The sequence below is a fragment of the Podarcis tiliguerta genome, assembly GCF_965153285.1.
Source record: "Podarcis tiliguerta genome assembly, chromosome: Z".
Taxonomy (NCBI): domain Eukaryota; kingdom Metazoa; phylum Chordata; class Lepidosauria; order Squamata; family Lacertidae; genus Podarcis; species Podarcis tiliguerta.
The window spans coordinates 8,667,104-8,693,210 of record NC_139553.1 but is presented as its reverse complement, the minus strand read 5'-3'; the positions used below and the strand labels follow the sequence as shown (position 1 = coordinate 8,693,210).

The 26,107-nt window shown below is 45.0% G+C and overlaps 2 protein-coding genes across 2 annotated transcripts in view; one reads left to right on the top strand and one right to left on the bottom strand.

The window, feature by feature from the left end:
* The window catches only part of SLC31A2 (solute carrier family 31 member 2), a 526,804-nt gene that overhangs the window by 353,787 nt on the left and 146,910 nt on the right, over nucleotides 1-26,107 (bottom strand). The gene's annotated exons all lie outside the window — the stretch shown is intronic.
* Nucleotides 1-26,107, top strand: part of LOC310669227 (uncharacterized protein) — a 142,906-nt gene that overhangs the window by 98,668 nt on the left and 18,131 nt on the right. Inside the window, exons 32-53 of the mRNA XM_083422836.1 lie at nucleotides 188-241; nucleotides 1,407-1,460; nucleotides 1,831-1,884; nucleotides 3,837-3,890; nucleotides 5,773-5,826; nucleotides 7,340-7,384; nucleotides 8,274-8,318; nucleotides 8,529-8,636; nucleotides 9,353-9,406; nucleotides 10,241-10,294; nucleotides 12,822-12,875; nucleotides 14,271-14,378; nucleotides 14,765-14,818; nucleotides 16,715-16,822; nucleotides 17,341-17,394; nucleotides 18,245-18,298; nucleotides 18,505-18,558; nucleotides 21,032-21,085; nucleotides 21,539-21,646; nucleotides 23,085-23,138; nucleotides 23,619-23,672; nucleotides 24,523-24,576. Of these exons, the coding sequence (XP_083278962.1) occupies nucleotides 188-241; nucleotides 1,407-1,460; nucleotides 1,831-1,884; nucleotides 3,837-3,890; nucleotides 5,773-5,826; nucleotides 7,340-7,384; nucleotides 8,274-8,318; nucleotides 8,529-8,636; nucleotides 9,353-9,406; nucleotides 10,241-10,294; nucleotides 12,822-12,875; nucleotides 14,271-14,378; nucleotides 14,765-14,818; nucleotides 16,715-16,822; nucleotides 17,341-17,394; nucleotides 18,245-18,298; nucleotides 18,505-18,558; nucleotides 21,032-21,085; nucleotides 21,539-21,646; nucleotides 23,085-23,138; nucleotides 23,619-23,672; nucleotides 24,523-24,576 (1,386 nt within the window). The remainder of the gene's footprint in view (nucleotides 1-187; nucleotides 242-1,406; nucleotides 1,461-1,830; nucleotides 1,885-3,836; nucleotides 3,891-5,772; nucleotides 5,827-7,339; nucleotides 7,385-8,273; nucleotides 8,319-8,528; nucleotides 8,637-9,352; nucleotides 9,407-10,240; nucleotides 10,295-12,821; nucleotides 12,876-14,270; nucleotides 14,379-14,764; nucleotides 14,819-16,714; nucleotides 16,823-17,340; nucleotides 17,395-18,244; nucleotides 18,299-18,504; nucleotides 18,559-21,031; nucleotides 21,086-21,538; nucleotides 21,647-23,084; nucleotides 23,139-23,618; nucleotides 23,673-24,522; nucleotides 24,577-26,107) is intronic.

Sequence of the window (26,107 nt, the reverse complement as noted above, 5' to 3'; positions counted from 1 at the left end):
CACTTGTCGCAAGGGCAGGACATAGTGATCACTGCTTCATCCCCATCACCTAAATTGATATTGCATGCAGTGGATCCACAGCTAGCTGCCAGCTATCCTTTCTGCCCTTTGTCCATCTGTAACAAAATTTCTCTCCTGCTGCTAGTAATGGCTGCAGTGTTTTTATTTGTTCTCCTCCTATTTTCAGGGCTTTGTGGGCTTTCAAGGTGACAGGGGACATGATGGACCTCCTGGATCAATGGTAAATGGAGTCTCCTACTGTGTGTGGATACAGAAATGCGCTAACGCTCTCTGAAGTTTGCCTGTGGGAAATGAAGCATTAAGTTGTTGTTGTTGTTGTTGTTGTTGTTGTTGTTATTATTATATACCACCTTTCCTCCAAGGAGCTCAAGGTGGTATACATGGTGCTTCTCCCCCCCCCCCAATTTTACCTACACAAGAACCTGTAAGGTAGGTTAAGTTAAGAGACGGTGACTGGCCCAAGGTCACCCATTGATCTTCATGGCTGAATGGGGATTTGAACTCAGGTCTCTAGTGTCCTAACTCTAACCACTATGCCACACTGTAGCCAATAGAAGAGGTTGTGGTGTATGCTTGGCTGCAGTTTTTGTATGGTGTCCCAACAGCTTTTCTATTTTCAATGTGCCCATGATCCCTAAAAGTGTGATGAGTTTTGTACTGGAGGGGGGAACTGTGCAGAGTCAAAATCTGAGGGTTGTAGAGGAGATCTCCCCAACTTTGCTGGCTCTCTTCAGGGGATGGACCCTCTTCTCCACTCTTTGATGGTACCCCAGAAGGTTTCCATCTCTACAGAAGGTAATGAAGCTGCCCCATTAGCTTTGTTTCCAGTACCACGCCCAATTTAAGGTGTTAACACTGACCTGAAGAAACACATTTAGCCTCAAATGGCAGAAGGAGCACCTCCTCTCATCTTAAACTGCCCAGGTGTTAGGATCAGCAGAGTAGGTCCCATTTATAGTTTTGCCACGCTCTTTGCTTTGAAGGATGGTGGCACACAAGAGGGCCTTATTTTCAGTGGCCCCCACATGGTGGTATGATCTCTCCTCTGTAGTGTATTCTGCGCCATCATTTGCATGCTGTACAATGATTGGTCAGAAGATGGACCTCTTTACCCAGGCCTTTGTTTGAGTAGTCTTCTCTCCACCGCTGTTACTGTGCTGAGTGGTGAATGTGTTGCCCAAGAATCCTGCAAAACTAGAGCTGGCACCGGTGACAATTCATTGGTGCTCCCAGTGTTATGCATCACCAAAGTCAGCAGGTAGTTTTTCATTGCTTGGAAGGCCTGATTGCTTGGCTAAGTTGCAGATTATGCCCTTTGGAGAAAAACTTCCATCTATTAATTATCCAGTCTAGCACTTGTTTTGATGACTTCTCTTTCTGAACAGGGCTGTCCCGGAAAAACAGGGGTCAACGGAGAACCAGGTTTACCAGGACTGACGGTAAGAGCTGATAAAAATAGATCAAATCTATTCAGATTTTATTCTCTCTGTGTTATTTTGTTTATTAAATGCATATCACACCCTTCATCCCAAAGGACAGCGCAATTAGACCAGGTAAAAACAGTTAACAGTAACTTTCTAAAAGTAGTTAAACACCAGTTGATAACTTCTAAAAGCAGCCACTTTCTCTCAAATCTAATAATTTCAGGGCTGTCATGAGCAGTGCCTTTTATTTTTCAAGATGCCTGGACGAATAGGGATGTTTTAAAATTCCTTCTATGAAAGTTATTAATGCAGAAACTAACAATAATTCAAGACAATGATTTGAATTTCTGGGTTTATCTTTTCTCCCCCCCCCCCTCCATTCCAGGGTCTTCCTGGCAAACCTGGTCCAGAGGGGCTGCAAGGAATTGTTGGCATCAACGTAAGTGATGGTTCTTATCCAGAGAAGGGATGAGAGGCATTAAGTTCACTCCACATTTAAATGGGAGCTTACCTAATTTGCACTTCCACCAGGTGAACCACAGCCCTTCTTCGAAATTCACACTTCTCTGAATTTTGTGGTGCAGTTCTCTAGCCAAGTAATGGGCAGAAAAATGTATGTATTGGGGGTAAAGCATGCATAAATCAAGCAGAAATAACTTTAAAAAGCACACCAAGTTATGCCCAACTATATTTTACTGAGAGTAAACTGCTAAAATCAATGGACCTAAGTTAGGTCCACTGTGTTGTGTTGCACTGGATACAACCTATAATATTAGGGGAAATTGCTTAATATACATAGTCTTGCAGAGCAAAATTGCATACACTAAAAAGTGTTTATTAGGAGAAAATTGCACTGGAAGGCTGATGAATTTTTGTGAGGACTTTTTATATCATGAGCTGATGTAAAATGGTGGCACGCTGAACTTACGATTGGAGAAATGAGAAACTGAGATTGATATATTTGCCCATACAGTGGTACCTCGGGTTAAGTACTTAATTCGTTCTGGAGGTCCATTCTTACCCTGAAACTGTTCTTAACCTGAAGCACCACTTTAGCTAATGGGGCCTCCTGCTGCCGCTGTGCCGCCAGAGCACGATTTCTGTTCTCATCCTGAAGCAAAGTTCTTAACCCGAGGTATTATTTCTGGGTTAGCGGAGTCTGTAACCTGAAGTATATGTAACCTGAAGCGTATGTAACCCGAGGTACCACTGTACTTACTCCAGAGTGGGGAAGATGAATCAACCTATTTCCCTTCTGACTTAGTTCTGCATGTATTCAGTCATGGCTTCCTTTCCCGCTGTATCCATGTTTCTTTTGTAAATTGTATGTGTACACACAAAATCACGTTTACGACATTTGCACTTCTCTTAAAGCACACTTTTTGTTATGCATTCTTTTCCTATAATACATTCCCCTGTATGCTCCCGAGTGCAATTTCTCCTAGGCATGCATTTGTGTAAGCAATAGTTTAAAAAACTATTTAAAAAACTGTACCACAAACTTCAGAAAAGTCTGTTGGTAGTCAACCTCCAGTCCTCCTGTGCCCAAGACCAGCAGACTAGGAGTTTCCTTTAGGTTGTGGACCAAAAGAAGTTCTGCTTCATCCTCAGAAAGGAGGAGACCTGACCTGTGAAAAGTGAGGTGGGCCACCTGGGACATTCCCTTCCCATCAATTCTTAGAGCACCTTTTGTGGAGTCATAGTATTAGGGATCATAGAATTGTTGAGTTGTAAGCAACCCTAAACGCTATATAGTCCAACCCTCTGCAATACAGAAATCACAGCTTCAGAACCCCTGACAGATGACCATCCAACCTGTTTAAAAACATCTAATGAAGGAGAGTCCACCACCTTCTGAAGGAGTCTGTTCTGCTGTTGAACAGCTCTTACCATTAGAAAGTTTTTCCTGATGTTTAGTCAGAATCTCTCTTTTTTTGTAAGTTGGATCCATTGGTTCGGGTCCCACCATCTGGAACAGCAGAAAACAAGCTTGCTACTTCTTCCATGTCCTTCAGATATCTGAAGATGGCTGTCATGTCACCTCCACCATTCCTCATAAGGCTTGGTTTCCAGACCCTTGTTCATTTTCGTTGTCCTCCTCTGCACGTGTTCCAGCTTATCAATAGCCTTCTTAAATTGTGGTGCCCAGAATTGGACACAGGACTCCAGGTGGGGCCTGACCAAGGCAGAATAGAGCAGTAGTATCACCTCTCTTGATCTGGACACTATACTTCTGTTGATGCAGCCTAGGGTTTCATTAGCTTTTTCTGCTGATGCATCACACTGTTGACTGTGTGTTAAGCTTGTGGTATACTAAGATCCCCAGATCCTTTTCACATGTACCGGAGGGCTTATTAACTTGACAGGTGTTGTTAAACCCTTACATTCCAGGGCTATCCAGGATCATTTGGCGACAGAGGAAAGCCTGGTCCCAGGGGCAAAAAGGTAGGGGCTGTCAGAACATTTGGCATCATGAGATTAAATGTTTTCCAGGGCCAAGCAACATTACCATTTATTTATTTTGCAGATTTATGAATTGTTCCATAGCCAGAAGTCATCCAAGCAGAGCAGAATAAAATCAAATGGGATATGATACAAAAGATGCAGACCCTAAAAATGAGATTCTTAACAACAATATGAAATACAAAGATACAAAGTGCCGTACTTTTCTGTGTATAAGACGCCCCCATGTATAAGACACCCCCTATTAAGAAAATGGGGAGAGATGGCACAAAGTTGTTGAGCTTTTTTGTGGAAGATTGCCCAGAATTGTTCGGCTTTTTTTAGGGGGGAATGCCGAAAATCACTCACCTGCACGCATCGCAAAATCCGCTTCTCGTCTGTCCCCTCACTGGCAGAAGCTGCCAATCGCCCGCCTAATTCTCACAGCATCAAAACCACCCATTGACACAGTGACCAATAACACACACAATAGCCACTGGCAGCTGTGGCAACAACCAAAGAAATGTCCACCCTATGCACTACCCATGTATAAGACGGCCCCCATTTTTTAGCAGGATTTTTACAGAAAATAAACTAGTCTTATACACGGAAAAGTACGTTATCTACAAGCAATAAAACCATTTCTAAAAATTGTTCAATTAATATTCCGTAAATGATTGTGTGGTCTTAAACAAATATGTTGCCGGCTACTGCTTAGTGATTAAGATGCTAAGTACCTGTGTTAATCTCAGCTGGTAGCTTATTCCAGAGGGCTAGAGCTGCAACACTAAATAGCATTATGCGTACTATTTAAAAATGTGATTAGGACATACCGCCTCGCTTTCTTAACAATAAGCAGCTGTGGAGAGTGTGGGATCTGCGCTGGAACGCGGGGAGATTGTTCCCTATGTGTCGCATGCAAACACTGACCTCATTTGAGGCAAGCCTTGTGGAGGGCTCAGGCTGAATGATGAAGAGGAGCAGTGCTTCAGTGTTGCTTCAGCAACAGCTAACTGTAGACTGAGCCCAATATAGGAGCAAATAGTTCTGTCTCAGTCATAAGAGCTACCAATACTAAATTGGGCCTTTGCCCAGCCTTCTCCAACACTCTTTCACTCTAATGGAGTGGTGGAGACTGGTTGTACTGGTACTTCTGTGATGGCATCCTCTGAGTCAGGGGAAATAACAGTGTGATTTCCTTGGGCCTGACGGGGGCACTGGTACCAGGGGCACCTCTTCTGGAAGTGTTTTTTTGTAGCATTGTGTGCAATTCTTCTGAGCAAGAATCCACAATCTCATCTCCTAATGAAAGGGAATTAGATCCCAGGGTTGTGACACCATGGAAATTTCCTAACGAGCTATCCCTCTTCCCCAACATGCTATTTGCTCACAAAAAACCCTACTTACCGTATTTTTTCATGTATAAGACTAGGGTTTTTTAAACCAAAAAATTAGGTTTAAAATTGGGGTTTGTCTTATACACAGGTAGTGTTGAGCACTGGGGGAGGAAGAGGAGTGGGGGGGAGCGCACCTTCCCCAGCAGCAAGACCCTGGTGGGGTGCCGTCGCGGCTGCCCCCCTGCCTGTGCTGGGCGCCACGCCCCTGCAGGCGGCTTGCCACGCCCCCAGGACATGCCCCAGCCCCTCCCCCGCCTGCTCTCCGCCCCCTCCCGGTGCCGGCGTCTTATACACAGAAAAATATGGTACGTCTATTGTCAGCAGGTATTAGTGAGATCTGTGTTCATTTGTGCATGCACTAATAGTTTGGGGAGCCCATACTACCACTGATGCTGCTGCTACTGTATGCAAGGACATGATCTCATAGTAAACCATGCCTTCCTGTCCTCTCTGCTCTCTACTCCCCCTGCCTTTTGCCATCTTTGCAGGGAAAGCCTGGAATCCGAGGCCCCACTGGATTTCCAGGAAACTCTGGTTCCAAAGTGAGTGTCATTTTCTGCTATGCTCCCTTACTCCTAAATGGTTGGAGGCACCTTCTGTTGTGTCGATCCCCTGGCAGTGCCTCCCCAGCCGGGATTGGGCGATTGGCTAAGGTGGAGACAGTGGCGTAGCGTGGGGGGTGCAGGGGGGCCGGCCGCACCGGCCGCAACATCTGGGGGGGGGGCGCGCTCGCACTCGCAGCTCTCTGCCCCTACCTGGCTCACTCACTCTCTCTCACTGCAGTGCTGGCTGTGCGAATCCGATCCGAGCCGCTGGGTCGCCGCCCACTGTGGAGGGGAGGGTGCCAGGCGTGCGGTGCGGAGAGAGAGTGAGGGACTATCTGGGGGAGGGACAGTGCAGGGGGGGCGCAAATTACTTGCCTTGCCCCGGGTTAGGGGGCGCAAATTACTTGCCTTGCCCCGGGTGCTGACAACCCACGCTACGCCACTGGGTGGAGATCTCCAGGTATCCAGCCTGGGGAGGGTGAAGCCAGCCCGAACTACCAGGAGCTGCACTGGTATCCAGGGGGCTGCGTGTGACCACGCAAAAAGGCGCCGCCTGATTTGATGTGGGGAGCGGTCATTCTCCTGAAAACCAGTTTTGGGGAAGCCAGACAAGGTGAGAGGGCTCTTGTGCTCAGGTTCTGCTTGTGGGTTTCCCCACAGGCATCTGGTTGGACAGTATGAGGACAGGATGCTGATGGGCCATTGGCCTGATCCAGCAAGGTTTCTACTTATGTTCTTAACGTCCCCAGTTCTATTGGACTACATTGGGATCAGCTGGAAGACACAGTTCATTTGCAGAGTTAGAGAGCCCATTCCCTCCAACATTTTCCCGATGAAAATAGGGATGTCCCATTCCAGAATGATAATTTTACTATTTATACCCCACACATCTTACTGGGTTGCCCCAGCCACTCTGGGCAGCTTCCAACATATATAAAAACATAATAAGACATTAAACATTAAAAAAAAAGCAACACTTTCCCTATACAGGATTGCCTTCAGATGGCTCGGGGGTCGGATAACTCCATACCCTCCAACATTTCTCCAATGGAAATAGGGACATCCTAAGGAAAAGTGGGACATTCCAGGATCAAATCAGAAACCAGGATGGTTTCTCTAAATCAGGGGTCAGCAACCTAAGGCCCATGGCCCGGAAGTGGCCTGCGGAGGTCGTTTGACCGGCCTACGAACCACCCCCAAACCGAGTTACCCGCTTGTGTGCTGCACTAAACCGGCACAGCGTGGTGGGGGCCTTGCTTCCGCGGTGCTGGAAATCGCATCTGCGCAGATGCCGAAAATCGCGGGTGCATGCACTTGTGTGCAATCTGGCCCACAGAGGGATCTCCGTGGGACCGATCGGGCCCAGGCAAGATAAATCTTGCCGACCCCTGCTCTAAATCAGGGACGTCCCTGGAAAATAGGGACACTTGGAGGGTCTGAGAGTCCTGAGTGGTCCCTTGGCAGCAGAGGGTTTTTTTTTTAACCTTATTTGGTTTTTCTCCCTGCATAGGGTCCACCAGGGCCATCTGGCATGAAAGGCTTTCCTGGCCCACAGGTATGTTCCCCTCCTCACAAAGTTTTCATCTCCTTTTTTTAAAAATAACATCTCCTATTTTATTTTATTTTATTTTATTTTATTTATTATTTTATTCCATTCCATCATACATAAGTTGACCTGCTTACCCTTACACTAATCCTGATCACCTGGGCTTGCATAATGTGTGCCTTGGTGTGACGTCATAGCTGTGGGTGAGAGCATGTCTCTAAGGGCGGCTAAACTATGGTCTTCCAGGTGCAACTGAACTATGACTCCCATAGTCCTTGGCCATTGGCCATGCCGGGGCTGATGGCAATTGGAGTCCCAAAACATATGGAGAGCCATACAACAGCCCCCACAGTCGTAGTTTTAATAAAGGAGAATGAAATCCTTTTCTTCTTATTCTTTGTGACCAAAACAGACCTAACATGGCAGGTAAGTGACTGGATCTTTCAATGGAGTTTCTGCCTTCCTTTCAGCAGTGTGGGTGGGGGTGGGGCAGAGTCAGAGCTGTGGCACCTGGGGATGCCGCCGTCCATATCAACATGCCAATTTCTACTGATCAGTCACATTATTATTATTAACAGTCATTCATCACTTACTGCAGAAAATGCCTCAAAGCAACCTGCAATTATCAAAAAACAACAGCATACAAATGCAAAATCTAAACCAGCATCAAAAGAGCACAACTACATTATTTTAGTAAAAGTGGTCATCGCGCAATATTATAAAAGCACACAACCTACACTCCACCTTACTAAAAAAATAAACACCACAACATTATCCTGCTAAAAGTGCTCATCCTGCAGTATCCTACCCTACTCAAAGATGAACATGAAAACTAGAGGCTAGAGTATGAAAAGATGGTGTCCGTCCTCTGCAGGAATAATCTTCTCATTTCTTTCAGGGCAGAATGGGAGATGTGGGCCCCAGGGGATTTCCTGGAACCTTGGTAAGCATATGGTTACCTGAGCATGGGCAGGGGCTCACTTAGCCCTGATCCTGCCATGCCCCTTCCCACAGTCTTGGCAAGAAAGAAGGGGATTTCTGCCATCCTCATCTCTTTATGAGCTTGCAAATGAAAATGTTCTTCTCTTCCTTTATGAAATGCACTTGTGACCCTGATTTTCCCCACCTAGGAATGTTTTTTCCTACTCCATAGGGACTTCCTGGTCTACATGGACAAAATGGCATCCCAGGAAAGCCAGGACTAGTGGGAGAAGCAGGGTCCATTGGTCCAGTGGGAGTGACTGGTCCACCAGGGTGCCTGGTATGTACACATGCGTATCTGTGCCTCGATGCTACGTGTTTTGGAGCTTGGTGACAGCTCCAGGTTCAGGGGGGGGGGGTAAGAGGGTCTTCTTAGCCAGGCAGGACTGAAGGGATATCAGCATCAAGGAGTGCCCAAATGGCTTGTGTAAACAAGCCAACCCCTTTGTCCCATAGAGAAAATAATCGCCGGTCTCTCTGTGCTGTGAATGAAGGACAGTTTCACTGTTACATATGCCAAGGACGGAAAGCCCTGGCTTGGGGGCCAAAAGCAGTCCCCCAAGTCTCTTGAGATTCTCTCCAGACTGCACCCCTCACCATCCCTACTTCACATCCTACTTGAGTGTTTTTACCTGGCTAGAATGGCACCCTTGATAATGCCTGGATGGAAGACAGAGATGTGTGAGCGTATTACTAGAAATTAGCCTTCTGTACTAGTGTGTATGTGCATTGATTTAAGTGATTGCCTTAGGTGTTCCTGTTTTAACTATTACCATCAATAACCTGTAAAGGGGGGTGGGGAGCATAAGAAGGAAGCACAATTAAAATAACAACAAGAAACTCACCTGCTATTTGCAGGATTTAATTTTAGACATTTTCCCGAGTTTATCCTAGTAGGTAGGTGGAGGAGCAGATTATCATCATACGAACCAATCCTAATGTACAACAGGAGATGTCCACTTGTCCTTAATTGTAAACTTTGTACTGTCTTTACAGGGAAGAGATGGGCCAGCGGGTCTAGGGGGGCCCATTGGAGAGAAAGGAGAAAAGGTAAGTGTTATGTACTGAGTTGAATAGGATCCAAACTGCAGCAGTCTGATTGGTCCTAGAACAATAGGATTCAGAATGCAGCAGTCTGATTGGTCCTAGAACAATGCAGCAGTATGACTGGTTGGCAGGAACCACCCAATCATGCTCCAGATAGAAGTGAATCCACAACCTGATTGGCTTACAGTAGAATTCCGGAATTAGCCAATCATGGGCAGCCCATTGTGTAAATAATGTATATAAAGCAGATACTTTGAGGGGACTTTCATTCATTCCTCACTTTGCGACTCTGAATATATTTCAGTAAGTTAAAGGTAGAAGTAAGAGGATCTCACCCACACACTGGTCTTCCAAGGATGCTACATGTCAAAGAGCTAAAGGCATTCTTTTGTTCTCGTAAAAGCTGGAATACTGATCTTAAAAGATCATCTCATCCCCTGTGTACACAACTGGCCCCTGTGTTCTGCAGGAGAGCATCCTCTGCAAATGCTATCCTTTCAGGAGGTCCTTTCCACACAATGTTGGACTTTTGGTGTCATGTTAGAACTTAGAACTCCCTCCCATTGCATATCAGACAGGCACCTTCTCTGTTGCCCTTTTGGCACCTGCTAAATACATCCCACTTTCTATATATACCTTCTGAAATATTTATACCAGTAGGTGTCAGTGTTGGATTTGAATTGCTTGCTTGGAAATGCCTGGGATTGAACCTGGAGTTTTCTGTGTGCCAACTAGATACTCTACCACTAAGCTGTGGGCTTCCCCAGTCTGAGCAGCACTGCTCTGTGTAAACCCATCTTTTGCAGCCTATATTGCTGAATACCCTTTTTTCTTTAGGGTGCCTCTGGAGGCCCTGGTGCAGCTGGTGTCAGTGGGCTGGATGGAGAGCAGGTATGGAAATATAGTAGAATGCATCCTCTTTCCCTCTCTCCTTTGTTTTCTATCAGGTGCTGTCCTGCTTACAATGCTAGAAACTTGATGGAGATGTATTAAAAAATACCTAAAGAGAACTCTGGGAATTGGAACTCAGTGAGGGGAATACTGGTGATGGTGGTGTCCTAGCAACTCTCAGCACTCTTAAACTACAGTGGTGCAGATAGGGCCTCGTTATTCTATACACAAACATGCAAACACATTAACTTCAGTTCCCCCGTTGCAAAAGAGTCTGCATGAGAATTTGTATCCATTTTCATGCAGCTTTCTCCTAATGTGAGTATTATTATTTTTTGTACACAGTTTTGGCTAGTATAAGCATTCTGACAAGCAAAAGGAAGAACAAAGAAACAGTGGGGTCACTCAGAGGAGAAGATGGTGAAATGCAAACAGGGGACACAGAAAGGGCTGAACTCCTCAATGCCTTCTTTGCCTCAGTCTTCTCCGATAAAGAAAACAATGCCCGACCTGAAGAATTTGGAGGAAATGATTCAGCAGAGGAAACACAGCCCAGAATAACTAAGGAGATAGTACAAGAATACTTGGCTAGTTTAGATGTATTCAAGTCTCCAGGGCCAGATGAACTGCATCCAAGAGTATTAAAAGAACTGGCAGATGTGATCTCAGAACCACTGGCAGTCATCTTTGAGAATTCCTGGAGAACAGGCGAAGTCCCGGCAGACTGGAGGAGGGCAAATGTTGTCCCTATTTTCAAAAAGGGGAAAAGAGAGGACCCAAATAATTACCGCCCAGTCAGTCTAACATCAATACCAGGGAAGATTCTGGAGCAGATCATTAAGCAAACAATCTGTGAGCACCTAGAAAGGAATGCTGTGATCACCAATAGTCAGCATGGATTTCTGAAAAATAAGTCATGTCAGACTAACCTGATCTCATTTTTTGACAGAATTACAAGCCTGGTAGATGAAGGGAACGCAGTGGATGTAGTCTACCTTGATTTCAGCAAGGCATTTGACAAGGTGCCCCATGATATTCTTGTAAAGAAGCTGGTAAAATGCGGTCTTGACTATGCTACCACTCAGTGGATTTGTAACTGGCTGACTGACCGGACCCAAAGGGTGCTCATCAATGGTTCCTCTTCATCCTGGAGAAGAGTGACTAGTGGAGTGCCACAGGGTTCTGTATTGGGCCCGGTCTTATTCAACATCTTTATCAACGACTTGGATGATGGACTCAAGGGCATCCTGATCAAATTTGCAGATGACACCAAACTGGGAGGGGTGGCTAACACCCCAGAACACAGGATCACACTTCAAAACGACCTTGACAGGTTAGAGAACTGGGCCAAAACAAACAAGATGAATTTTAACAGGGAGAAATGTAAAGTATTGCACTTGGGCAAAAAAAATGAGAGGCACAAATACAAGATGGGTGCCACCTGGCTTGAGAGCAGTACATGTGAAAAGGATCTAGGAGTCTTGGTTGACCACAAACTTAACATGAGCCAACAGTGCGACGCGGCAGCTAAAAAAGCCAATGCAATTCTGGGCTGCATCAATAGGAGTATAGCATCTAGATCAAGGGAAGTTATAGTGCCACTGTATTCTGCTCTGGTCAGACCTCACCTGGAGTACTGTGTCCAGTTCTGGGCACCACAGTTCAAGAAGGACACTGACAAACTAGAACGTGTCCAGAGGAGGGCAACCAAAATGGTCAAAGGCCTGGAAACAATGCCTTATGAGGATCGGCTAAGGGAGCTGGGCATGTTTAGCCTGGAGAAGAGGAGGTTAAGGGGTGATATGATAGCCATGTTCAAATATATAAAAGGATGTCACATAGAGGAGGGAGAAAGGTTGTTTTCTGCTGCTCCAGAGAAGCGGACACGGAGCAATGGATACAAACTACAAGAAAGAAGATTCCACCTAAACATTAGGAAGAACTTCCTGACAGTAAGAGCTGTCCGACAGTGGAATTTGCTGCCAAGGAGTGTGGTGGAGTCTCCTTCTTTGGAGGTCTTTAAGCAGAGGCTTGACAACCATATGTCAGGAGTGCTCTGATGGTGTTTCCTGCTTGGCAGGGGGTTGGACTCGATGGCCCTTGTGGTCTCTTCCAACTCTATGATTCTATGATTCTATGATTCTATGATTCAATTTCCCTCTTTCAGAATGCCATTTCATATATGTGATTGCACTCTGATAGAGGGAACTTGCTTGTCAAAATGCTTATACTAGCCAAAAGTGTCTCACTTTTATATATTCAACACACACATTTTTGTACATATCTTCTAGTGGAAAATTCTGTGTTGCAAAATGCAGGAGTGTGAATTTCAAATGAGAACTGTGTCTTGTTTGCAACGTGCAACTCCAGGACTATCTGGGGAATAAATTTATCCCCTATCCTTAATCCATACCAAAACCTTGTGAAATCCACCAGCCTGTGATATTTGTGCTCTCTTTTTTCTATGTGCATGTGTGTGTTTAAAACAGAGTGCAGGGTTATCATTGTGTGTTTCTTTTCCCTCTAGGGTGTCCTAGGCATACCTGGAGTGGAAGGTCAGCCTGGGTTAAAAGGGGAACAGGTGAGTGCTAACAAGTTTTCGCTTGAACCACCTGGAATTTGAGAATCTTAAAATTCAGAGGATGTTGCTCTTGTTCAATAGGAAGAAGCTTGATTAGCATTCTTCCACCCGTGGGACTCCCATTTGCCAAATTCATTCATCTGCTCAAAGGTTCTTGTGGCTACAGTTGAGAAAAGGTTGCAGCATTTGGGACTTTTTAGTTTAGAAAACTAATGACATGATAGAAGTTTATAGAATTATGCATGGCATGGAGAAAGTGGACAAAGAAGCACATTCTTCCCTCTCTGATAACACTATTACCAATGAAGCTGAATATTGGAAGATTCAGGACAGATAAAACAAAGGACCTCTTCAGTGGTGAGCCAGCGTGGTGTAGTGGTTCAGAGCGATGGACTCGTAATCTGGTGAACCGGGTTTGATTCCCCGCTCCTCCACATGCAGCTGCTGGGTGACCTTGGGCCAGTCACACTTCTCTGAAGTCTCTCAGCCCCACTCACCTCACAGTGTTTGTTGCGGGGGAGGAAGGGAAAAGAGATTGTTAGCCACTTTGAGACTCATTAGGTAAAGGTATAGGGACTCCTGACCATTAGGTCCAGTCGTGACTGACTATGGGGTTGCGGCGCTCATCTCACTTTATTGGCCGAGGGAGCCAACGTGCGGCTTCTGGGTCATGTGGCCAGCATGACTAAGCCGCTTCTGGTGAACCAGCGCAGCGCACAGAAACACCATTTACCTTCCCGCTGGAGTGGTACCTATTTATCTACTTGCACTTTGACGTGCTTTCAAACTGCTAGGTTGGCAGGAGCATGGATTGAGCAACAGGAGCTCACCCCGTCACAGGGATTCGAACCGCCGACCTTCTGATCGGCAAGTCCTAGGCTCTATGGTTTAACCCACAGCGCCACCCACTAGGGTAGTGATAAAGCGGGATATCAAATCCAAACTCTTCTTCCTTTTCATACAGCTCATAGTTAAACAAAGGAGGCAATGTTGGCCACCAACTTGGATGGCTCTAAAAGAGGACTGGGCAAATTAATGAAGGAGAAGGCTATCTATGGTAGTAGCCACAGTGGCTCTGCTCTGCCTCCACAGTCAGAGGCAGTAATGCTTCTGAAAAACAGTTACTGGAAGTCACAGGAAGGGAGAGTGCTGCTGCACTTGGTTCCTGCCAGCAGTTTTTTCATGGGCATCAGGTGGCCAATGTGAGAATAAGCTCCATAGATTAATCATGTGATGCATGAAGAAGTACTTTATTTAATCTGTCCTGATACACTGAGTCTGGAGGAAGAAGCCTTTGTGGTTTGCAGCTGCGGCCACCATCAGTATACTGTGAGTAAATCCAGACTCAAGTGCAGCTTGTTCCAATGTTATACTTTCTTTATTATTGCTTTCCAGGGTAACAAAGGAGCCCCAGGGGCCGCAGGTGTTCAAGGCGACATTGGAGAGACCGGAGAGAAGGGCTCAGAAGGACAGCCTGGTGGATATGGAGAGCTGGGAAAAGAGGTAATCTGCAGACAATTCCTTTGAAGTGGGTTTCTCAGGCCAGGTTATCAACAGCAAGAGTGCATTCAGATGTGGGGGGAGGGGGGATCTTACAGGATTTTTTCTGATTGTAATGCTAGACTTTCTGCTCTGTTCTCCAGTACTTCTTTCACATTGCAGGGCCTGTCGCCCTATGGAACTGTGGCTTTTGGACATGCCACATAAATTTAATTCACATCAGTGGGCATGGTGTGACACAAAAAACAGACGCCATTGGCCGGTGTCGTTGGACTCAGTATCCAGGAAGCTGGATTCATGCATGGGGTTGCTGCAGGGAATTCTGAGCACAGGATTTGATGTTATGGTGCAAAGCCCCTTTCCTAAAGAGATGTGCTCCTCTTCTACAGGGTGACGATGGAGACCCTGGAAATCCGGGAGATCCAGGGCCAAAGGGAAAAAAGGTGTAGTAGATCTGTCCTGATTTTCCCCTGTCTATCTCCCTCTCACCAATAATCTCTGAGAACGTTTGAGTGCCTTGAGGGTATATTCTCTCTTTCCTTAGAATATACCGTATTTTCCCATCTATAAGATGCACCCATGTATAAGATGGCCCCTTTTTGGGGGGACTCAGATTTAAGAAAATGGGGGGAGATGGCCCCGTGTATAAGATGCCCCCTAATTTTTGACATTATTTTTTTAGGGGGAAAACCTAGTCTTATACACGGAAAAATACAGTACAATATCATGAACCAGCTTGAGCAGAACTGGGTATGATGAAGAGCTGAGACAAAATTGAGAAGTGGGAGGCAGATTTATAAATATATATATATTTATTGAAAGCAGTCATTTAAAGCATAGAGTGTTCCATTTTGACCACGTTTGCATGTCTATTGCATTTATATTCCATCTTTCCTTCAAGGAATTCAAGGTGGTATACATAGTTTTCTTCCCATTCTGTGTTATCCTTGTGAGGTAGGTTAGACTGAGAGAGTGTGAATTGCCTAAGGTCACCCAGGGAGTGTCATGAACACTGGTTTGCAGTGGCGTAGCGTGGGGGGTACAGGGGGGGGATTGCCCGCACCAGGCGCAACATCTGGGGGGGCGCGCTCGCACTCGCAGCTCTCTGCCCCTACCTGGTTAGGGGGCGCAAATTACTTGCCTTGCCCTGGGTGCTGACAACCCACGCTACGCCACTGCGGGTTTGTTTGGTTTTTTAAAAGTCCAAACTTGGAAAACAATTTATTTATTATTATTAAATATTTATTGCATTTATATCCCAACTTTTATTCCCAAAGAGCTCAATCTGGCCTACATGGTTCTCCCCATGGTTCATTTAACCCCCCACAACAGCTCTGTGAGGTAGGGTAAGGATGGACTGGTCCAAGGTCACCCAGCAAGTTTCACGAATGAGTAGGGATTCAAACCCTGGGCTCTCAGGTCCTGGTCTGACACTTTGCACTATGTTCATTCCTAGAGTATTCCTGTGGTTGCAATTTGTTTTGGCTATGTTTAATACTGATCTAAAATTTGTTGTAACACTAATAATAGGTAATAAATATAAATAAATAAATATAACAGCAACAACATAAGAAGATCCCAAAGTGAACCAGGCCAACGGCCCATCTGGTCTAGCTTCCTATTCTCACAGTGGCCAACAGTTAAAATAAAATAAAATGTTGCAGTGGCTTCAGACAACCAGCAGAGGAGAGTTTTATGACATGGGTGAGGAACCTCAGACCTGGTCCACAGGATTCTCTCTCTCTGCATCCCCCATGACCGTAGCTGTCAGCCTTCCCTTTTTTTGGCGGAAATTCCCTTATTCCAGCGCCGTTTCCCACTGCTTTCCTGGATTGTTAGATATCCTGTAAACTGTCCCCGGGACAGGTGAGGCTGCTGATCCCTTATTTTTGAGGCTGCTGATCCCTTATTTTCAAATCTGAAAGTTGACAGCTATGCTCATAACTCTCTCCAATCACATGCCCTTGGCACCCTCCTAAACTGTTTTTGCCTGGCTTGAATTTATTCTCAAGCTCTGGTAATGCCACTCGCTTGCTGGAGGAAGGTTAGAGGTGTGTGTGTGTGTGTGTGTGTGTGTGTGTGTGTGTGTAGAAACTAGCCTACTGTACAGATGTCAAATTTATATTTATTACTCCACCTATTTTTGACTCTGGGCCTGCCCACCACTAGTATAGGCCCACCAGAAAGTTGCCCAGAGTGGAACACAGCAGGTGATCCTTAGAAGGTGACTAGCAGGTGACCCCCACCCCCCAAGACATGGCACACCAGTGGGTTAAAGACTAAGAACCAATGGAGTAATAATAATAATCTTTCTCCTTCTCCTTTTTCTTCTGGAACAGGGCAGCGCTGGCAGCAGAGGACCTTCAGGGCTGCCTGGGCCACGTGGCACTATGGGGCCAGTTGGTGGAAAGGGTCGCAGAGGAGAAAAGGGACAAGAAGGTTTCTTGGCAAGTACACTAACAGCATTCCAACTAATAGTGCAAGGGTGGGGACTACAACCCCCATCAGCCCCTGCAAACCTGGCTGAACAGTCATGGACAATAGGAGAGGGAGTTGAGACCCACAAGTCCTCCCACCACTGTTCTCCCGGGATTTATCTAGTTGGTGAACCTACAGAATTTATTTGTTTACAGATTTCTAGGCCACCCTCCATCCTGATGGATTCCAGGGCACCATACAATATTTCTTTACCAAAAGAAATAGGAATAAAACATTCCAGTAATATAACAACATCCTTTGTAACAATAAAACGGAGAAGTGACAAAAACATCAAAATGGATTTCCCTGCCTTTGATGGGAACTCCAAATCATTGTCTTATGTGCCTAAAAAGCATGCCTGCTCTTGTAATTTATTTTTTTCTAGTGGGGAAGGAGCTAGGGCAGATTCTGTCTTCAGAGTTTCCATTGGAAGAATCAATTGAATCCATCCTGTGCCTCATTTTCTCTCCTCTATTTTTCTATAAAGGGCCAAGCAGGTATACCTGGAACTGCAGGACCTGGAGGAACAAGAGGAGCACAGGTAGGTCACATTTCATAGCTGTGGCCTCACAGAGGTTATGCTGGACCTGCAAGTGATGCCACCTTGGCAAGGTTTAGGCATTGGCCAAGGTCCTTGAGCTGTGTTCTGGTCCAGTGCCAGAGCTGGAGGTGAGGCATGTTGACAGTTCCTGGAGCACATCCAACTTGCATAGACAACAACTGGGGGCAGACGGAGGCCTTTTATGCTTCTGTCACCAGACTACTTCTTCCAGGCTTCACCCCCTTGAGAGCTTCAGAGCCTTAAAGGGTCAACCCTCTGGCCTGAAGATGGGCACTTTTCCTTTCCATAGTCTCCCACCTGGTGGGAGCCCAACCACCTTTGTCACAGTGGTCTCTCTATCTTCCACAGGCAGCTCTAAACCCAGCCCCATACCTGGCTCCCCATCTGGTGCCCCTGCTGCCTCAAACTCTGTGTCCAGATCATTGCAGGATACAGGAGGCATGACACCTTGGACTGCTGAGCTGGGCTGCTCTGCGGTACCCCTGGATCCCAAAGCAGGAATAGGAGGGCCTGTGGCCCTCTAGATGTTGTTGAACTACAACTCCCATCAACCCCATCCAGCATGGCCAGCATTAGATGTGGCGGTACTTGTGGCCCTCCAAAATAAACAGTGGTTTGATGTCAACTTGCTGCTACATACTGGTGAAACTTCTTGTTGTGTTCTACTGCTGCTGCACCTCCAGGAGTCTCCAACATTCAAATGAATCAGAGCCTTCATCAGGCCAGCACTAGGGCCCTCAAGCTGGGAACATGACATACATCAAATCCAGCCATAAGCCAGAGAGATGTGTGTTGTTAGTGACTTCTGCTCTTTTTTTTGGCATTGCAGGGTGAAATTGGAGTCCAGGGGCTTCCAGGATTGGATGGTCCTGAAGGAATGAAGGTACCTCCATTTTTTGCCCATGACTTTGCTGGTAGAGTAGGGGATATGGGACAAAAATACGATTATAGCTTTGGAAGAAAGTATATGTGTGTGCAGTGAGTCAGTATCATCAATTTAACTGAGGCAGCTCACCTGTTTCCCAGGTAGCAAAATGGTGCTTCCTATTTCACAATTCTTCCCACCCCTCCTTTTCTTCTTCCTCTCAGGGAAAGCCAGGACCTCATGGTGCAATTGGACCCAGTGGTGCTACTGGACTAGCGGTAAGGGCAAGGCACTTGGTACCCAAATCTCATTCTTCTTGAGATATAAATACAGTGGTGCCCCGCAAGACGAATGCCTCGCAAGACGGAAAACCCACTAGATGAAAGGGTGTTCCGTTTTGGAGGTGCTTCGCAAAACGAATTTGCTACGGGCTTGCTTCGCAAGATGAAAATGTCTTGCGATTCCTGGTTGTTTTTTTCCCTCCCCCCTTTTTCCCAAGCCCCTAAGCCGCTTAACAGCTGATCGCTAAGCCGCTTAACAGCTGATTTAAGCCGCTTATCAGCTGATCTAAGCCGCTAATAGCCTTTTAGCAGCTAATCCGCTAATCCCTTAAGCCTTTAATAGCCGCTAATAGCCTTTTAGCAGCTAATCTGCTAATCCCTTAAGCCTTTAATATCCGCTAATAGCCGCTAAACCGCTAATAGCGCTAATAGCGCTAATCCGCTAATGGGCTTACTTCGCAAGACGAAAAAACCGCAAGACGAAGAGACTCGCGGAACGGATTCTTTTCGTCTTGTGAGGCACCACTGTAATATGTATAGGTGGATCACACTCCCCTCATAATGATAGGTCTGGAATACCATCAGTAGGTGTTTTGATACTGTAAACCTCCCTGAGATCTTCGGACGAAGGGCGGTATAGAACTTTAATAATAATAATAATAGTAACATTCACAATTTAATAGGATGCTATCAGATTTGCATTTACTGGAATGATATGCAAATCAAAACACAGCCATCCTTCAAAATTCACACTTCTCAAGTTTTTTTGCTACTAAAATAAATGTGTGCAAAACTAGACATATTAGAGGAAAGCCTGCATGAACTGCACATACTGGAAGAATAAGAAATCAAGATAACATACTTTCTATAAAAGAATGGAAATGCTTTATTGAATATTTACAGACACATAGAAACACTGTCAGGATTATAGTAATAACCTGCAGCTACATAAGAGTATATATTTAAAGAAGAGAAATAACTGAGTAAGTTTAGTTAATTTGGATATGCAGAAGATATTAAAAATAAATTTAAGGAACCGCAAAAAGAGGGGGAAGGAAGTCAAGTTTTAAAATGTCAAAATGATTGTAAAATCAGTGAAATGTATATAGCTGATAAGTATAAAGAAAATTTAAAGAAAAAATAAAAATGCATGTACTGGGGAAATAGCCTACAACAGTGCATTCTGTAAAACAATATTGCTTGCAAAAAGTTGTGTAAATCAGATGTATAGCTGGATCATGTTGCCCTCATAAAGATCTGGAGAACCAGGTGCTGTCTATTATTATTATTTATTAAATGTGTATACCGTCCTGTTTATACATAGATCTCAGGGTGGTTTGCAACATAAAAACACAATGTAAGCATGAGTCTGACCAAACTGCGGGAGGCGGTGGAAGACAGGAGTGCCTGGCATGCTCTGGTCCATGGGGTCACGAAGAGTCGGACACGACTAAACGACTAAACAACAACAAATATGCTGTTAGACCTTTAAAATATATATTTCCAAGTGAGTTCCAAAATAATCTCCTCTTCCCCCACCATAGGAAAAGACCATACATTTATTAAGTTACAATGGTTTACTTACAATTCTCCAAAGTTCAGCTTCTTGTGCCTCTCCATACATCAGTCAGAAAGGTTGCACAGGCAGTAAAACTTAGTTTAGTTTAGTTCCAAAGTGGTGCAAGTTCTTAAATTATTGGTATAGTAACAAATGGCTCATGAGAGCCATGTGGTTTGAGCTTGGCACAATCAGCTCAGTCCTCCCCTGCACACTGAGCTTCTTAGGTAGACTGGGGGAGAACAATAGGCTTGATTACCCATTTCCTCCCAATGGAAGGGAAGTGGATGTAGCTAAACCTGATAGGACAGCTTATAGTATTAACCCTGTCTTGCCTTAATTAGACTTAGGCATGTTGGTTAAAGGGATGTGGGTGGCGCTGTGGGTTAAACCACAGAGCCTAGGACTTGCCAATCAGAAGGTCGGCGGTTTGAATCCTCATGACAGGTGAGCTCCCATTGCTCGGTCCCTGCTCCTGCCAACCTGGCAGTTCGAAAGCACGTCAAGTGCAAGTAGATAAATAGGTACCACTGCAGCGGGATGGTAAATGGCGTTTCCATGCGCTGCTCTGGTTCACCAGAAGCGGCTTAGTCATGCTGGCCACATGACCCGGAAGCTGTACACCGGCTCCCTCGGCCAATAAAGCCAGATGAGCGCCGCAACCCCAGAGTCGGCCATGACTGGACTTAATGGTCAGGGGTCCCTTTACCTTTACCTTTATGTTGGTTATACTCAGCCACATACACACACAAAATGTTAGCAAAATGTGGATAAGAATCCTGACCTACCTTATATGGTTCTTCATAATCATTTTAACAAAATAAAAGTCGCTGAAACATTTTGAACATGCAAGCATTGCATAAATAAAATATGACTGTGAATAAAAGTGTTGCTGCTATTTCTTTATTTCAGGGCTTCCCAGGAGACGAAGGGAGGAAGGGAGATCAGGGCAAGCCAGGTTCTTCTGTAAGTACTTGTCTATTATTATGGTTCAGGAAGGCAGAGCTCAGGAGCTGCTGCTTCAGCAGCGAAGCTGCTCAAATAAAGAGCTTATCTAGCAGGGTTGGGGAACCTGTACTCCTCCCCCATGCATTAGATGTTGTTGGGCTTCAGCTCCAGTGAGTGTGTGCATGTGTACACACATGCTCATGCATGTGTACGCACATTCACACAAACTCTAGATGTTCCACCAAAGCAACTGGCAGCAATTGAGAATAAATAAAGCAGTTGCTTGATATTCTTGTTTTGTTTTTGTTGGAGTGGAAATAAGAGAAAAGAATGCTAGAAAAACTACATTTCCCACCATGCTGCTGGGATGGGGGACCATCTCTTCTTGCAGCTCTTTCTATGCACAGCATATTGGCAGTTTCAAAAAGAAATGTAAAAAATTGTGCTGTCTCTCTCATTTGCATTCTCTAGGGTGCAGCAGGCCCTGTGGGTACTAAGGGTGTTCAAGGTCCCCAGGGTTTTGATGGTCGGGAAGGATCAAAAGGAGATATAGGTGGGAAAGGAGAGCCTGGTCCAAAGGTAAGACCTAGCTCTTAGCTGATGATGTTGTTGAGTCTTGCCGTCTTGATTACAGTGTATGGACCTTTCACTTTGAGTGGGAAACTGGTAAATGCTTAGTCTCTTAAGCAAAAGAATTGTAATGTCCTTGATATCAGAGAATCTCTCTCCAGCCTTTGGGAGATGACACTGCAGGTTGGATGTTGCCAGAAAAAGCACTTTAGGAAGAAGTTTGCCATTTGATTTTGGACTCCGAAATAGACAGGCAGAAGGCAGAGACTGCACTGTCTTTGTATGATATAACTAAAACGGAGGATGCATAAGGGGAGACAGCCACCCTCTGGGAATCCCAATGGCAGATTTACCTGCAGTAGGAAGAGCCTCTTTGATTCCACTTTGCTCTGCTTGTATAAATAAAACTGATGTTACAACCTAGGTCTCTTATGCTCTCTCATCTAAAAAAGAAGATAATGCCTTAAACCCTTCAGCACTGCCCTTAATTTTCTCTGCTTTGGGGAAGTTCAATATGCAATATGTAGCAATGATCTCACTTTGAGCTCACAAACCCCTTTGAGCAATTCTTAGGGCTATATTTTGGCAGTAGCTCATGCATAAAAAGAGAAACATCAAGGTTCAGACCTGCCTGTGCGTCAGAAGATATGGGGAGCTTGATGCTCAGGTGGAGCTAGGTGCTCAGGTGCATTCAATTGCTTTTAAGGGCTGAACCTTTTCCATGAAAAGCGTGTATTGCACAAAGAAAACTGTATCTACTTTATCGTATCATAGATCTGAAGAGCATAAGAACATAAGCACATAAAAAGGGCGCAGCTGGATCAGGCTAAAGGCTCATCTAGTCCAGCATCCTGTTCTCACAATGGCCAACCAGATGTCCAGATGGAACCTGCAGGACTTAAGCACAACAGCACCTTTCCCTACTTGCATTTCCCAGCAGCAGGTCACAAGAGGCATAATGCCTCTGACAGGGGAGGTAGAACATAGCTATCATAGTTAGTACCCACAGATCTGTTCTGCATGGCCTGGTCTACTCATGCAGTGGAATGAGGTAGAGCAGATATAGATGGGGCTGTACATCTTTTAACTGCAGGCAGAAGGCAAGATACAGCCACGTAGTAACCTCTGCTGTCATATGAGCTGTTTTTAGGGCAGCCACCAAAATTCCATAGCTGCCGATTTCAGGGACGGAAAGTGGCTCCCCCCAGTGCCCAAAACGCCCAACAACCACCACGCCACCCAGAATCCCTCCCCCTAATGCACAGCAGCCACAGTGTGCACTACAGACCCCCCATGGCGCCCTATGCCTCCCTGCCCAGTGCAGACTCCCTACCTCCCACCCCCCCTGCCCCTGGCTAGCTATGCTACTGGCAAGATATAATAGTTGCACACTCCGCTTGTAATTTTACAACTGAACATGTTTGTTTTCTCTCCCTTGGATTTTTAGGGTGATTGTGGTCCCCCTGGTAAAACTGGAGCAGCAGGGCTAGTTGGTCTCGATGTGAGTCGGTTCTCCTTACTGCTTTTTCTATTCATTTAGGGGATCGGTGGGGAGGGATTGCATATAGGACAGATATCTCTGAATACATGTGTGTATTCAAATAGAAGACTGGATTAATTAGCGATACATTCTGATACACCAGTGGGCATTCAGGATAAAGGGTAGGCTTTAGAACACCTGCATTGCCCCCAACAACTCCAGGTGGGGCTGGAAAAGACAATCTGAAACCCTGGATAGCTGCTGCCAGCCAGTGTAGACAATCCTAAGCTACATGGACCAATGGATTTGACTCAGTATAAGGCAGCTTCCTATCTTCCTAACCTGTGACCCTCTAGAAGCAACATCTGAAGATGGGAACCTGTGGATCTCTGTTTTAGGCAAGCTAAATGTTTTTAGTTGATTCACTGATTCATTGAATAAACTTACAGTTCTTGTATTACTCTTTTTCTTTCTCTTTCTTTCTTTCTTTCTTTCTTTCAGGGGCCCCCAGGCAAGAAAGGAGATCTGGGACAGGAAGGGGGATCAGGCAAACAGGTGGAGTACCATGTATTAGAATCTAAGTCAATCGCCATAGTCTCAACATATTCCAAGGACCCCTCCCCTCCAGAATTCTGATTCACCCTAAGAAAATGAGTTACATACTGCAAAAGAATTCCAATATATTTGCTGAAACTATATGCTTTCCTGTGGCTCTGTACCCCCCGCCCTGCCTTGATATATCATGCTTATTAGAGGTGTGCATACACTTTGCATGAACCCCCAGTCAAACCAGGGTGCTTTTGGGTGTTTGGGGCAGTGAAGGTTGTTCCACTAGGGATGAGTGCAGCACTGTCCCTCCAAGCTCAGTGTGGCCTCCTCCAGCCCCTACCCACCTTCTCTACCTTTTCACTTAAGAACCAGCCAAGGGACAGGCTTGGCTGTCAGCTTCCTCCCCCTTCTCAGCCTCAGTGATGCCCTTGTAGAACTCATCAGGGAAGAAGAAGGGGATGGAACTGGAATTAGCTGACTATGCCTTGTATTGGCTCTGGCTCCACCTGTCATTTGCTCTGGTTCCGCTGTTGGCCTGCCTATCAGTTCCCAGTGAGCACCAGCCTCAGGTGTTTTTTTACCTTATACAAGGTGAGGTGGAATCTCTGCAAACCCTACCTCCCAAGTTGAAATGGGACACCCCCCACCCCCCAAAAAAGGTTGATAGCGCTTACCAACTTGGTGGCAAGAAAACCAAATGCTGTAGGTGAACAAAAACTCACGGTAAGAAGAAAGATCAACTCTTCCTTCCTGCAGTTCTCAGTACCAACTGAGGCAGGGGAGAGAGAAATAAAGGGAAAAGTGATAAAGGGTTTGTGCTAACCCCAGATTCTCTTTCTTTATATGTGTATTTCAGGGGCCTCTAGGTCTACCAGGTCCAGCTGGTCAGAAAGGCCATAAAGGAGAAAAGGTATTTTTTCCCTACCATTTTTTATTTTATTTGGTTGACTATCTGACTTGACAGACTGACTGATTTGTACACCACTACAATGTAAAGCAATACAACCATAAAACTACATAATATATATATGGATCTCTAAGGGGAGACTGGTCCATAACAACAGAGAACACCCTTGTCTCAGGGCTTGTCTACACTTCTACTTCTCCCGTGCCCTGAGACAAGCAAAAATAACCAGGAAGCAGCTCAGCAATGGGTTCACCATCAAAGCCATGATGAAAAACACTGCGATAGAAAACAAAGCACCTACAATTGATTCATCTGGCATCAATCAGAAAAAAGGGTGTTCTCTGTCGTTATGGAACAGTCTCCCCTTAGAGATCCATATATATTTTATGTAGTTTGGGGTTTTCAACTGGTTTCACCTCAGATCATATAAATCTTTTGCCTTTTACTTGTCTAGGCATGTGTCTGAGAAGTTTTGCCTTCGCTCTGCTGCTTTCCCCTGGAAAATCCATTCTTTAGTGCTGAATCAGAGCAAACGTTAATCTGGAGAAAACCCGACTGGTGTTTTCTCTGATTCAGCGGTAAACAGTGGGTGTCCCTGGGGGAAAGCACCAGGGCAAGTGTAGACAAGCCCGCAGTTATAGACAAGTGTAGACAAACTCCTGCAGTTGTAGTGGTGGGGGCTTAAGCCCACTTTCTCTGCCACCATCTTCTCAGGTTTAAAAAGTGTAATGTGTCATAAAATTGGTTTTGGGGGTGGACATCCCCCCCAGCACCACTAAATTATTGTTGTTTATTTCATTTCTACACTGCTTTATATATTTAAGGGGGGGGGAATCTAAAAGCAGTTTACAACACATTGAAACATCAAATAAAGCAATCCTGAATAGAATATTACTGAAAATCAAAGTGTACATTCAACGCAATGTAATTAACAGAAAACTAAAAAATTATCTCAAATATTTCAAAATAAAACTACAGAATTCAAAAGGTCGACTACAGAATTCATATTTAATACAGAAGAGTTAACCAAAAGAATCTTAATCTTTTCAAAAGAAAACATTAATAAAAGAAATCAAATATTAAATGCACATTTAAAACAGCATAATTAGCAAGAGAATAAAATATCATAAGCATTGAATCAGTGCCACCTACCACTAACTTTTCTCCTCTCAGATTTTATTCCCCTCACCACACTTTTATCTGTATTGATCTGAAATTGTTTTTGCCAATTTGGTTTTAATTGTAGACATACATTCATTGCTTTATGTGTGTAATGCTTTTTTTGCCCAAAGCCCCACCAAAGCATTGTACAAATGAATACAAAAGAAAACACATTAAAATTACAGAAAATGCAAAAGATAAGAAAAAATGTAAAATAATTGAAACCAGGCACACTATGGGATTGCTTTTAACTTTTTACTGTTGATGCTTTTCCTGTGAAATTGGTTTGAAGTAATTTATGAGAAGCTGTTTTTGTTGTTGTTATCATTACTATTAATATGTATTACCTTCAGTTCACCTTAAGGTACTAAGG